General features: G+C 36.7%; 1 protein-coding gene across 4 annotated transcripts in view; it reads left to right on the forward strand.

Moving 5' to 3' along the window:
- The window catches only part of SMG1 (SMG1 nonsense mediated mRNA decay associated PI3K related kinase), a 68,677-nt gene that overhangs the window by 50,981 nt on the left and 3,907 nt on the right, over window positions 1–13,789 (forward strand). For all 4 annotated transcript variants that reach the window (XM_072878647.1, XM_072878648.1, XM_072878649.1 and 1 more), the window contains 18 exons: window positions 161–390; window positions 954–1,202; window positions 1,603–1,741; window positions 1,829–1,938; window positions 2,568–2,786; window positions 3,215–3,405; window positions 4,026–4,198; window positions 4,581–4,860; window positions 5,596–5,868; window positions 6,001–6,235; window positions 7,768–7,994; window positions 9,224–9,374; window positions 9,467–9,656; window positions 9,892–10,361; window positions 11,381–11,518; window positions 12,431–12,583; window positions 12,917–13,096; window positions 13,316–13,543. In XM_072878647.1, coding sequence (XP_072734748.1) covers window positions 161–390; window positions 954–1,202; window positions 1,603–1,741; window positions 1,829–1,938; window positions 2,568–2,786; window positions 3,215–3,405; window positions 4,026–4,198; window positions 4,581–4,860; window positions 5,596–5,868; window positions 6,001–6,235; window positions 7,768–7,994; window positions 9,224–9,374; window positions 9,467–9,656; window positions 9,892–10,361; window positions 11,381–11,518; window positions 12,431–12,583; window positions 12,917–13,096; window positions 13,316–13,543 — 3,836 coding nt within the window. The remainder of the gene's footprint in view (window positions 1–160; window positions 391–953; window positions 1,203–1,602; window positions 1,742–1,828; window positions 1,939–2,567; window positions 2,787–3,214; window positions 3,406–4,025; window positions 4,199–4,580; window positions 4,861–5,595; window positions 5,869–6,000; window positions 6,236–7,767; window positions 7,995–9,223; window positions 9,375–9,466; window positions 9,657–9,891; window positions 10,362–11,380; window positions 11,519–12,430; window positions 12,584–12,916; window positions 13,097–13,315; window positions 13,544–13,789) is intronic.

Here is a 13,789-nt window from a genome sequence, read left to right on the forward strand (position 1 = left end):
AGGTTTAGGCTGAACAACTCATCCTTAATCTGCATAATTTTTAAAGCTATTCATAGTCTGAAACAAAGTAGGATTTCAAAAAATGCTAAAGTTTGGGCTTTCAGAGAAGAATCTTTTTTATCTAGAAACTAAATTTTTAAACAAAATAAATTTATCGCAGGTTTGGAAGACTTGCATCTAGATGAAAGAATCATGCAATTCTTGTCAATTGTGAACACAATGTTTGCTACTATTAACCGTCAAGAGACACCAAGGTTCCACGCGAGGCACTACTCTGTGACACCTCTGGGAACAAGATCAGGCTTGATCCAGTGGGTAGATGGAGCTACACCTTTGTTTGGTCTTTACAAGCGGTGGCAACAGCGAGAAGCTGCCTTACAAGCACAAAAGGTAACAACTATGTTTTATGCCAGCTAGAACAATTCAGAAGGGAAACATTTGTTCTGATATGCTTTGCAATTCTAAATAATGTAGTCTTAAAAGGATTGTGTTTTGTTCATAATAATGCAGAATGGTGCTGTGTATTTGTATCTCTTGGGATTTCACCAGATGTCAATGAAATCGCATATATGTATTACAGTATGTAACATAAATATACTGTTCTGGCATGATAATTCGAGGAGAACTGTTTTTTAACAAATAGAGTTAACCTTGGTTAAAATTATTTTAGTTCTGCACCTCATTCTCTCATTGTCATTTCATTTTAAATATAGTTTTTACAGTTGTTTTTGAAATTTACCTTGGTAAGAATAGATTTAGGCCAAAACAATGTGTGTTCAGTTTATTTAGGCTTTTTTAACTATTGAATTTTGAAAGAATTCTCTGAGCTGTAAAAGGCATCCTCAGTAGAGGAGGTGGTTTCATGTTTCATTCTCGCCAAAACTGTGTTTGGGATGATACTTTTCTGTGGTAATGAGTTGCAATACATAAACTACCATTTTTACCTCTTCTAGGCGCAGGACTCTTACCAGACTCCTCAGAATCCTGGAATAGTGCCTAGACCCAGTGAACTTTACTACAGTAAAATTGGACCCGCTTTAAAGGCGGTCGGGCTTAGTCTTGATGTGTCACGTCGTGACTGGCCCTTGAATGTCATGAGGGCTGTTCTAGAAGAACTGATGGAAGCCACTCCCCCGAATCTCCTAGCTAAGGAGCTCTGGTCATCATGTACTACACCAGATGAATGGTGGAGAGTTACACAGGTGAGTTATAAGAAATATATTTTCCTTTTGATAGTCTGTGTTTTTAGTGGGATGAGGGGCAACAAATGCCTGGGATGTGTTCAAGCAATGATACTCATGAGTTAGGTGAGCTAGCACTGCTGAAGTTTCATGTAACAGGAAATGTTGGCAATTGTACCATCTGGAATAAAAAATGGGTATACACCTGATAGCTCTACATTACTATACTAGAATTATCAGCCTAAGACATGAAAACTCTCTTGTAAGATATCATCAGACAACAAATAGAAAACAGCTTGGAATAAGTTGGTTTTGATTTGTCTTACACTTACACTTAAAATAATGTTTTAAGATGGTAGTCAGTCCAATGTGTTGGCAGAGGATTCCCACAAATAATTTTTTCCTGAAACTCTCTTTAAAGTCGTATGCAAGATCCACTGCAGTTATGTCCATGGTTGGCTACATCATTGGTCTTGGAGACAGACATCTGGATAATGTTCTTATAGATATGACTACAGGAGAAGTTGTCCACATAGATTATAATGTTTGCTTTGAAAAAGGTAATTTAAAAAATGCTATATGTTATTCAAATAAAAGGTTTCCCTTCTTGGTAATTAAAAGAAACAACTTAAATTTTTATCTTAAAGGGAAGAGCCTTAGGGTACCAGAGAAGGTTCCGTTTCGGATGACGCACAATATTGAAACAGCACTTGGAGTGACAGGCGTAGAAGGGGTTTTCAGGCTTTCTTGTGAACAGGTAAGTTAGGAAACTTGCAGAAAACTGAGGGCTATCACTTGCCAAATACTATCTTAGAACTTTTCTATTAAACATTCTGCTGTTGATTTATAAAGTCTTTACCTTTTTCTGCTGTGATTTTAATTGGACTTCTTTTAGATACAGCCTATAGTAGGTATTTAAGAAATATGAGAATGTCAGATAAATACATATGCAAGTAGTGGTACAACTACAATCTGGGGGAAAGGGGGACTTGTAGCTCTAGATGTAAAATGTTATGTTTTTCCTGAAGCTTTTTTTGTGAAGTTTTACTTACCCTCTTTCTTCAGGACTCGTCCTTTATAAACATGACAGATATATTTTCAAAAGAAAAATGCTCTGAATGAAGGAGAGGTTTTTTCCTTCCTCAAGTGTCTGTTGCTAGAGTATAGAGTTTGTGTGGAAGGCTAGAATACAGTCTTTAGTTTTAGTGATGTTACTATGGGCTAGCTGCATTTGTACACACTGTGGTGTTCTTACTGCATTTGTAGTGGTCAGGGATAAGTTACGGATTTCTGTACCTACTTAAGTACAGTATTTTGCATTTAAAATCCCACTGTTCTACAAGGATAATGCAAGATTGGAATGAGTCTGTTTAAAATATGATGCAGGTCCTTCATATTATGCGGCGTGGGCGAGAGACTTTACTTACGTTGCTTGAAGCTTTTGTTTATGATCCTCTGGTGGACTGGACGGCAGGAGGCGAAGCAGGATTTGCTGGAGCTGTCTATGGTGGTGGCGGCCAGCAGGCTGAAAACAAACAAAGCAAAAGAGAAATGGAAAGAGATATTACACGTAGTCTCTTTTCTTCAAGAGTGGCTGAGATAAAGGTGAATTTACTACAGTCATTTTCTATTTTATTACCAAAGTAGGCCCTATGCTTTCACTTCATTTATTTGCATTTTGGGGGTGGTGGAAGAGGTGATCACTTATTAGAAATAGTTCACAAATTTTATTGTGCTAAACTGAGTTTGTATTGAGGGAAGTGCTTATATGGAACTTGCAAGTATTTAGTTTTCATTTTCTGTGTGCTTAATTCTAAAACATTTTTTAATGTTTTGCCTGAATGTGGGCATGAGGAATAAAAATAGAGGTTTAGAGAGCGGTCTAAAGAATGTCTGTTGAGCTTTAGCACTTATAGCACTGGAGGTAGTCCTAGATGAACAACAGCACTGAAGGGTTAACTGCTGCCATATATTACTTTCTCTTTCCTGTTTGAATTAAGTCCAGTTCTATAATGTCTGTGTCTTGGTTATAGGTTAACTGGTTTAAGAACAGAGATGAAATGCTTGCTGTGCTGCCAAAATTGGACAGTAGTTTAGAAGAGTATCTGAACCTGCAAGAGCAGTTGACAGATGTAGAAAAGTTGCAAGGAAAACTACTGGAGGAGATAGAATTTCTGGAAGGTGCAGAAGGAGCGGATCATCCCTCCCACACACTTCAGCACAGGTACAAAGGAGCCAGGAATTCTGTCAGGAATCTCGCAGTTCAATATAGTTGGTGGTTTAGTAATATGATTGTGAGTTAAATGTTAGAAATGTATATATGAAAGAGATTAATAGCTGGGTAAAAGCTATTCTTACAGTAAGCAAGTCATTCCTTGTACAGGAGAACTATTGAAACCATTTTCCTACTGAATAATCTTATTTATGTCCTACGCCTCATACTCCATCAATATAACCTGTGCTAGTCCGTGTTCCACACTTGACTCTCAAGGCAGGAGACAGAATGGGCTGAATGTGGTGTCCCATCAAATTAATCCACATAGTGCAGCTATTGATAAATAGCACAAAAATCTTTTCATCTAAATTTCTAATTCTTTAACTTATTTTTCAATTTATTTTAAATTGATTAAGGATTTCAGAATTGCATGAATATGCACATGCATTCATTATTTTGTAGGAAAACAGAATTAATTACTAACATTGTTAAAGTTTTATGTAATTGGTGAGAATATGTTCATTTTCTGGTCAACAAGGTGGTAGTTTTGAATATGGTTTTGTATTCAGTATAGTTAAGTATTTTTTTAATTGTAGTACTTACTTGATTCTGTGGCTTCAATAATTCAGGTATTCTGAGCACACACAGTTGCAGTCTCAACAAAGAGCTGTCCAGGAAGCAATCCAGGTGAAGCTGAATGAGTTTGAGCAGTGGATAACACATTACCAAACTGCTTTCAGTAATTTAGAGGCAACGCAACTTGCAAGTCTTCTTCAAGAAATCAGCACACAAATGGACCTAGGTATAAAATAGTATTTGTGGGGGTTTTTTAATGGTTTGAAAATGAGTAGAGTTTAATATCAGGAGGCATTACAAGTATCCTCTAACTTAAAGGCAAGGACCTGCATATAATAAATGAAAAGAAAGGGGGTTCTTCAAAGGGTGATTTAGAGCACCTCAAGGTTTCTGTGCCAAGCTGTCTGAAGGAACTTGTCTGTCTTACCCTAGCTGGGCACGAGATTATTCTCTTCCCTTGTGCTCAAAATTCTCGACATGAATTCTCCATGGCTCCTTTATCACAAGTAAAAGAATATTTTTGAAGAGATGTCAACGCTCAGTATTCGTATGCTATAAAATATGTGTGCTTCAGAGATGTCTTAATTTTTAACCATCTTTCTTAAAAGGTCCTCCAAGTTATGTGCCAGCAACAGCATTTCTGCAAAATGCAGGCCAGGCACATTTAATCAGTCAGTGTGAACAACTGGAAGGAGAAGTTGGTGCTCTTCTTCAGCAGAGAAGATCCGTGCTACGTGGTTGTCTTGAACAATTGCACAACTATGCAACAGTAGCTCTTCAGTATCCAAAAGCTGTGTTTCAGAAGCACCGAATAGAGCAGTGGAAAACCTGGATGGAAGAACTCATCTGTAAGATGACAATAGAGCGTTGTCAGGATATCTTTAGGAAGTAAGTTGACAGAATAACGAATTGTTTGAAGAACTTAAATTTTCAAGCTACTTCAGGATTTTAATTTTCTAATTAAAATGAATACTTTTGTGAGGACCGATCTAATTATAAAGCAAGACAAGATTAAGTTGTAATTCCAGAAGTTTGGAGAAAAAGATGAAAAACTTCTTTAAAAATACTGTTCCAGAGTTTAATCTGTGTACTACAAAAACAAGTAACGTTGCCCTGTAAGGAACAAATGAAGAACCACATTTGTGGCTTTAGGGTAGTGATATTTAGAGGGTTTAGAAACTTCTAGTATTTAAAAATCACCTAAGTCAACTAAAGATTTTTTTAAAAGCAGATTTTTCAAGCTATCTTTTTTTCTTTTTCTTCTAAAGGCAGGTCATTTCAGCATTACTACTGCTTGGCTTACAAGATCTAGATTATATTCAAGCATTTACACTGAAACCTGTTTCCTTCCTATTTCTTATCTTCTATTCCTTCTTTGCCTGAAGGACTGCTTCCTTCCAGGAAGGTGTTCTGTCCTTGCAAATAGGTATGAAATATGGTGCATTCTAGGACTTTATGAAAGTGTCATTAGGGTAGCCATCAACTGCTGTGGTATTTAGAGTTGATATGGAGTAGGCGATGGGAACTGTTCAAATGCGGAGTATTTTTCCTACCCACAGAGCAGAATGCAATTTGCTAGTGCTTGAGAAGGGATAATTTTGTCACTGTACTTTTGCTTTACAGGTATGAAATGCAATATGCTCCTCAGCCACCTCCAAGTATGTGTCAGTTCATAACCGCTACAGAAATGACTCTACAGCGCTATGCAGCAGATATCAATAACAGACTTATTAGGCAGGTGGAGCGTTTGAAACAGGAGGCAGTTACTGTACCTGTTTGTGAAGAGCAGCTGAAAGAAATTGAACGTTGCATAAAAGTTTTCCTTCATGAAAATGGAGAGGAGGGCTCACTGAGCTTAGCAAGCGTTATCATCTCTGCTCTTTGTACACTAACAAGGTGAGTTTCCGCTTGTGAAATTTTGTATGCATTCGTGTTTGAGACCACATAAAAGGAATATTCAAGTGACATAATTATGTGGAGAATGCAATAGCAGGCAGGTTGTCTAACTAAGTGTCATAATTCATCTAGGCGAAATCTGATGATGGAAGGTGCAGCATCTAGTGCTGGAGAGCAACTGGTTGATTTGACTTCAAGAGATGGAGCCTGGTTCTTGGAGGAGCTTTGCAGCATGAGTGGGAATGTTACGTGCCTTGTGCAGTTGCTGAAGCAGTGTCATCTTGTACCCCAGGACTTAGATATTCCTAACCCAATTGAAGCATCAGAAGCTGTTCACTTAGCGAATGGAGTATATATCTCACTTCAGGTGATACTTACTTTTATGTTACTCTTTCTTTCCTCATCCCCCATCTTCTAAGGCTTCAGCTAAGCTATTCTTAACAGCTTCTTCCTTAAACAGCTAAATGTTTGTTTATGATGCTGCTGAGATTTTTTTTTTGTTGGACCTTAGTCTTGATTGCTGTATTTAGCTGAGCTGAACAGGCATTTGCTACTGCCATTTACATTTTTATTGGTTGAAAGAAACCATTTTGATCTATACATGACAAATTGTAAAAACTGTCAAGTAACCAACCATGAGGAAGAAGTTAGTATCAGATTTATAGACACACCAGCTTCCTTCTTGCTTTCATTCTTTTATTCTGTTGCTGGCAGTCCAGAACAACTTCCAAACTGTTCAAACTGTGCTCTTCCTGTTTTCTGCTCCTGCTAAGCCTTACTTATTTTCAGCTGAAACAAGTAGTTTGAAACACATTCTGAAAACCTGTTTTACAGGCCCCTATCTCCAAGATTGGGAAGGAGAAAAATGCATTTATAATTTTGTGTTTTAGAAATGTTTCCACTTTAATAAAACAAACAAAAAACCCATTAGTGGCACCTTGAGTAAAATATCTGCTGAATACTTAGGTGGTTTATGAACTGTGGCTGGTGTAAATAGCTTTTTGAGGCTTTTGGTTCCACTGTATTGTATTTGAAAAATATTCTCCTACCAACCTGTGTAAGTGCATTGAGATTTTTGTCACTTTGTTTCTTCACTTTTCAAAGTATTAACCTTTCAGAAATTTTTCAGAAACATGCATGCAATTTCATTGCATTGCAGTTGAGATCTTTCACCCATGCATTTGTTGTCCTCCTTGTGAGCTCTTAAGATGTGTAGCTCACTGAGCAGTCAAGATAACTAATCTTTTTGGTGTGTCTTGTCTCATTTTGGAGACAGAGCGCATTGGTTGGTTATTTCTGTAGCTGCCTTTAGCCCTCTGATGCATTCTGCTTGGGGAAAATTGCTTTATGCCACTTAAGGTACTGTTTTTCTTACCTGCATTGATTTCTGTAGCATGAGTAGGACAATAATAGCAAATAATAGTATAAAATAATCACTTATCTGGTAAGTTTTTGATTCTTTTCTCTTGCCTAGTCCAATCAGTTTAGCAAATCATAAATTCAGTAAATAATTTAACTTGCTCATTTATAGTTATGTAATGGAAAAGAAAAGCTACATAATTTGATTAAATTTATTTGCAAAGTGTGATCTCTGTACCACTCATCCTCTGCTGAGGACTGCTGCAAGGTATTGCTGCTGATGCTATTGAGGTAGTTCTTGCTACGTTGTGCAAATGTCAAACCTTTGGGTTTGTACAGGGTATGTATAATGTATTCCTGATTTCTTTAAATTTAAAAAAAAAAAAAAAAAAGATTTTGACCCTTGGCTGACCACCATCATGCTATCTTTTAGACAATGTCTACCACAGGGTGGTGTAATACTAAAATGAGAAAGATGTTGCGTATGATACTTTTTGAGAGGGGAAAATTTCTTATGTTTGCATACTTACTTCCCAACAGGAATTGAACTCAAACTTCCGACAGATCATTTTTCCTGAAGCGCTTAGGTGCTTAATGAAAGGAGAGTATACTTTAGAAAGTATGCTCCATGAATTAGATAATCTTATTGAACAAACAACTGATGGAGTCCCTTTGCAAACGTTGGTTGAATCTCTTCAAGCCTACTTACGCAATGCTGCTATGGGACTAGAGGAAGAAACACATACTCATTACATTGATGTTGCAAGGTAAAGCACTTTTTGTTTTTAGTTCAGATATGAGATAATGAAGACTGCAGAACATTAGTTTGTCTAAATTTTACTATGTTTGACGTACAGGCTTTTCTTACCCAAGAATATGCTTAAGCAGAGTGCAGTGTCTAAAGCGCACACGTTTCCTCTCTGTGTGTTAGTCTGTTTTTCCGTGTGCATACATAGAAATACAGAGCTATGGCAATTTACATTTACACCTGCTTGAAGTTGACTTTTGGTAGTCAACGTCTTCCAAAATATGTAGTTGTGATTTTATGTCTGAAGTTAAGGGATGCTAAAAATAGGAACTTGTCCATTAGTTTGTGGGAGGAACCTGTGAAAGGGAGAGCTTGTAACCATGGCACTCCTTGTCAGGAGGTTTTGATGCAGCTTTTGCATAATGAATCAGTGACTTGATTTAAAACAAACAAACAAACAAAAAAACCACAAACAAACAAAAGCCCAACCAAACAAAGAGACTTGTGCATCTTGTAACGTGGGACAGTACCTTTCTGGGGAAGTGCTTGGTAGACAACTGAGCCAATTCAAAAGCTTCCTGCTGAGTGGAAGTGATCTTGCTGCTTCCCTTGAGCCAGTTACGGTGGCTTCATCAGTGCTACAATGAAGGCGGCTATACCAGTTGAAAACAATTTACTTTTTTGCTCTTAGGTTAATTTTCTTCCTGGTTTACCCATTGGCAAGCCTGCTCAGCCTGTTAGTTGAGGGTCAGAAGTGATATAAGGGAGGGAGAGGATAAGACCACCCTCTCAGGAGTGGCAAGCTTTTAAACCATCTCAGCCATAACCCGAGACCTCATCCTCCACCTTTTTACCCCATATTCCATTCAGCCAGTTATATATGTGTATGTTATAAAACCAATACTTGGTTTTCAGGGAAGGAAAGGTGATATTTACATCACTTATTATTCATAACTTTTTTGCCATGCTCATTGGAAGTACAGTTTGTGTTTTCTACCTGTATTTTAAGTTAGTTTTGTAGCTGGTCCTTTAATATGATCCCATCTTATATGGTATCCTTAGCTGTTCTTATGAGACCAGCGTTAGGATTCATGTGGTAAGCGGGGTAGGAGGAGTCTGCAAAAATTTCACCTTGTTCAGGTGCAACTTAATTCCAATCTGCTCTAGCTGTGGGAGTAATCAGTTTAGGAAAATCCTATTTATTTCTTGTAGACTAAGCAAAAACATGTAAATTTTCTTTTTTTTAAGAGTACTTCATGCTCAGTATGGTGAGCTGATTCAGCCAAGAAATGGTTCTGTTGATGAAACTCCCAAAATGTCAGCTGGTCAGATGCTTTTGGTAGCTTTTGATGGAATGTTTGCTCAAGTGGAAACTGCATTTGGTTTATTGATTGAAAAGGTATGGATTTGTTCTTTTCAGAGTACTCTTTGAGTCAGGAATATGAAAGTTTTATAAAATCAAAGCTAATTTATTTCCTTTACATTGCTCAGCTAAACAAGATGGAAATACCTGTTGCTTGGCGTAAGATTGACATAATTAGGGAAGCCCGCAGCACCCAAGTTAACTTCTTTGATGATGACAATAATCGGCAAGTTCTAGAGGAAATTTTCTTTCTGAAGAGACTGCAAACAATTAAAGAATTTTTCAGGCTCTGTGGTACCTTTTCTAAAACATTGTCAGGTAAATACATTTTATCAAATATTCAGTATTGCTTTGTCCACTTCTCATCCTGTGTCCTTCTGAGAAGAATGCAAAATGGTCACTTTTACTGTCACTTACCTTTCATATATGGCGAGTATGCAGAAATGAAAAATTAATTCCTGTAATCTTGCTGTGTTCATAAGTCAGATAATATTTTTCTAGATGCATCAAATGTTTTGTTTATAACAAAAATACTATTTATTTCCCTTAAAAGGAATCAGTTCACTTGAAGACCAGAATGCAGTAAATGGACCTGTTCAAATTGTCAACGTGAAAGCCCTTTACAGAAACTCTTGTTTTAGTGAAGACCAAATGGCCAAACCAATCAAGGCTTTTACAGCTGACTTTGTGAGACAGCTTTTAATTGGCCTTCCAAATCAAGCTTTGGGACTTACTTTGTGCAGTTTCATCAGTGCTTTGGGTGTTGATATCATCGCTCAGGTAGAAGCTAAAGACTTTGGAGCAGAAAGCAAAGTTTCTGTGGATGACCTGTGCAAGAAAGCTGTGGAGCACAATATCCAAATTGGCAAGTTCTCGCAGTTGGTCATGAACAGGGCAACAGTATTAGCTAGTTCATACGATACAGCATGGAAGAAGCATGATCTAGTGCGCAGACTTGAAACCAGTATTTCATCTTGTAAGACCAGTCTTCAGAGAGTACAGTTGCATATTGCCATGTTCCAGGTAAGACTGCAACGCATGTTATTTATCTCCAAATTGTGTCTGTGGAAAGTGAGCTTTAGTAACTGTGTCTGCGCACAACAAGAACTTTAGATTTTGTTGAATGAGCTTTAGAGAATTTAAACAACTTGATAAAGTATTTTGGTTTTAAATTATTCTGTAAATGTACAAGGAAAAAAGTGTTACAGCTAGCTTCTTTTGAAGACTAGCTGCTTTATAATATGCAAGTGTGGCAATGTGTAAATTCTTTTTTGAGTCAATACATTTAATTTTCAATAACCATTAAGTAATTTATTGGAAAAGAAATAATTCACTGGCTTTCTTACTAGCAATGTTGACCCATTCTCCCCGTTTTTTCAAACAGACTATAACTTTAAGGGAGGAGATTGCTTAAAACAGAGGGTGTGCATTGCTGAATGTCGTCTTGTACCTTTCCTTCAAAGTTTTAATGCGTGAACTATCTCCTTGCTCCACTGTTTGCCTCATGAAAAAATATAAACAGCAGCAGTATCAATCCTGAAAATGTTCTTCTGAGGCTTTAGATAAATGCCATTGTATACCTTGAGCTGTATTCTGGTATCCAGTTGTATTGTAGTATTGCTGATCTTCATTTTGTAGTGATTTGTAGGTTAAGGGTAAAGGCTTTCTCCATGTCAGTTAATAAACCATTTCATAGACTGGTAACCAAAATTGTCTTGGTATTAATGCATCACAAGTGAATCGTTTCTGAATATTGATGGGTTTTCCTTTAGATCAAGGAAATGTGTGTAAATCATTTGTAATTAAGTTAATGACTGATTAATGGTATAAATATCCAAGCCAGCAAAACATAGTTTACAACTACTTATATAATTTAACACTCTCTAATGATTTAGAACTTTTAAGCATGCTGGTATCGTCTTGACACGTAGCCCTTTTAAAATGCCCTTACTTATAAAGTGTACTAGAATTGCTGTTTGTGAAGCACAATGTTTTGTGCTGAGCAATATTGATAATCAAGTGTTCTTATTATTTGCTTAAAGTGGCAGCATGAAGATCTCCTCATCAGTCGCCCACAAGCTATTTCTGTTACTCCTCCACCTCGTTCTGCAATTTTAGCCAGCATGAAAAAGAAACTTCATACGCTCAGTCAGATTGAAGCTTCAATTGCAACAGTCCAGGTACTACTATTTTTCGGAGGTTTATTCAGCAGCATATTGGAATGTGACTCTAACACATACTGCAAAATTATCTGCCATGTCCAGATTACGTTGTCTCTCTTGCTATTGAAGCACAAATTTAGTGGTATTTTCATTGGTCTCTTTCAGTCTGTCTGATGTGTACTGTTACCTTGTTTGATTTTGCTGTCTCATACAAAATATTCTCTCTGGAATATCAGTAAATCTGCTTCATGAGCGAAAATACAAATATGTGAAAGTACCTTTCCTTCTGAAGGCTGATCATGCTCCCATTCTTTGTCTGACTTAAATAATGCTTACTATCATCCTTACTTTTACTAGCTAAGTGTCAGAAGCTTCCTTTGTAGATCTGAGCAAATCAGTTATTCTGTGTATTAAGGTTTCTGTGTGCTGTGGCTTGGCTCAGCTTTTTAGACTTTTGGGTATCAGTAATATAGAATGTTTAATTGTTTAAAATAAATACTGCTTAGCTTCTTGAATTTTAATTTCCTTTTTAGTTGTGAAGGTACTGTTTGTAATAATTTTTTTAAGATTATTTGTAAAATAATTCAGGACTCCTATGATTTTATATCATTTTAGTCTAGAAATGTGATTACTTTTAATGTGCTTTTGTATTTTTTTTCTGGTGGGTTAAAATCTAGACAGGTGACTTTTTATTTCCATAACAATCAAATCTAGTTGTGATGTGTGAAAATAAACTTTTAAACAGCATAAGCTAACATTTGTCAATCATGAATACCACATTTGTTTATATATATGGGTATAAGAATGTGTCTGCATGTGTTATATGTGGCTTTTAAAGTTAGGCATTTAGGCTTAAGATGATATCTATCAGTATGAATTATCTATATCTATGTATGTGTGTGTTTTTTTTCTTCTTCTTCCCCAATGCAGGAGAAACTAGCAACACTTGAAGCAAGTATTGAGCAGCGTTTAAAATGGGCAGGAGGTGCTAATCCTGCACTGGCACCAGTCTTGCAAGATTTTGATGCCACTATTGCTGAAAGAAGAAACCTTGTACTGAAAGAAAGTCAAAGAGCAAGTCAGGTACTATACATAAGTGTAGTACTATTGACTTGATAAGTGTGTTCACTCTTTATTTCCTGCTTGAGATTTATGTAGAGGTATTTTTCCTCCTCAGCATCTAAAGAGCAAACATAGACAACCAAATACTTTTGGGAATCCCACTTTAAAAGCAATATGAATAATCTCTGGGAGAATTGCTGCAGGGTTGGATGACCCTGAAATGATACTGCTACTGTAACAGCAGCATTACTGCTGTATTTAAAATTCTCCCTTCTAAGGACATGGAACAAATGCAGTTTGTATAATAGACAGTTTAATTGGAATAATTTTTCTCACTCTTGCTTTGATTTTTAGGTCACTTTCCTCTGCAGTAATATCATTCATTTTGAAAGTTTACGTACTAGAACAGCAGAAGCCTTAAATCTTGATGCTGCATTATTTGAACTTCTCAAACGCTGTCAACAAATGTGCTCATTTGCGTCGCAGTTCAACAGTTCAGTCTCTGAACTGGAGCTTCGCCTACTTCAGAGAGTGGTAAGTAAAGGTCAAAGCAAAATATGTAACGTTAGAATCGCTGTAATAATGAGTTCTCAATTTTGTCTTTCATTCTAAATTAATGCTATGTATACCTTCTAATGGGTTGTGGATTACAGGGTTTATTCCATCAGCTGCTAAACACTTGGCAGTAGCATCTACGCAGTAATTGAATTTTATCTCTGGATACAGATACAAAAATGTTTCTGTTATTTTTAGGGCACTGGTCTTGAACATCCTATTGGCAGCTCTGAATGGCTTCACTCAGCTCACAAGCAGTTGACCCAGGAAATATCTACACAGAGAACAGTACAAACGGAAAGAGAACAGCAAATAGAAACAGTTTGTGAAACAATTCAGAATCTGGTGGATAGTATTAAAACTGTGCTCACGGGTCATAACAGGCAACTTGGAGATGTCAAACATCTACTGAAAGCTATGGCAAAGGTATGCCTAAAACTTCATTAAATTTATTCCTCAAACCCATGTCAGTATAGTTTAAGAAAAATAACACTTGTAACTATGTGCTTTTTGAAGTATCTAGAAACAGTGTTTCTAGTATCATGAAACATGTGTTTCATGCATATGGACTTCAAGACATAAAATTCATTTCATCCCTAAGAATTCATAAAGCTTTATTTCTAGAGTTAGGCTAATCAGGCTTTGGTTGAATTAAATCTTTTCTCTCATTTG

Source organism: Ciconia boyciana, chromosome 13 (genome assembly GCF_034638445.1).
Source record: "Ciconia boyciana chromosome 13, ASM3463844v1, whole genome shotgun sequence".
NCBI classification, from domain to species: domain Eukaryota; kingdom Metazoa; phylum Chordata; class Aves; order Ciconiiformes; family Ciconiidae; genus Ciconia; species Ciconia boyciana.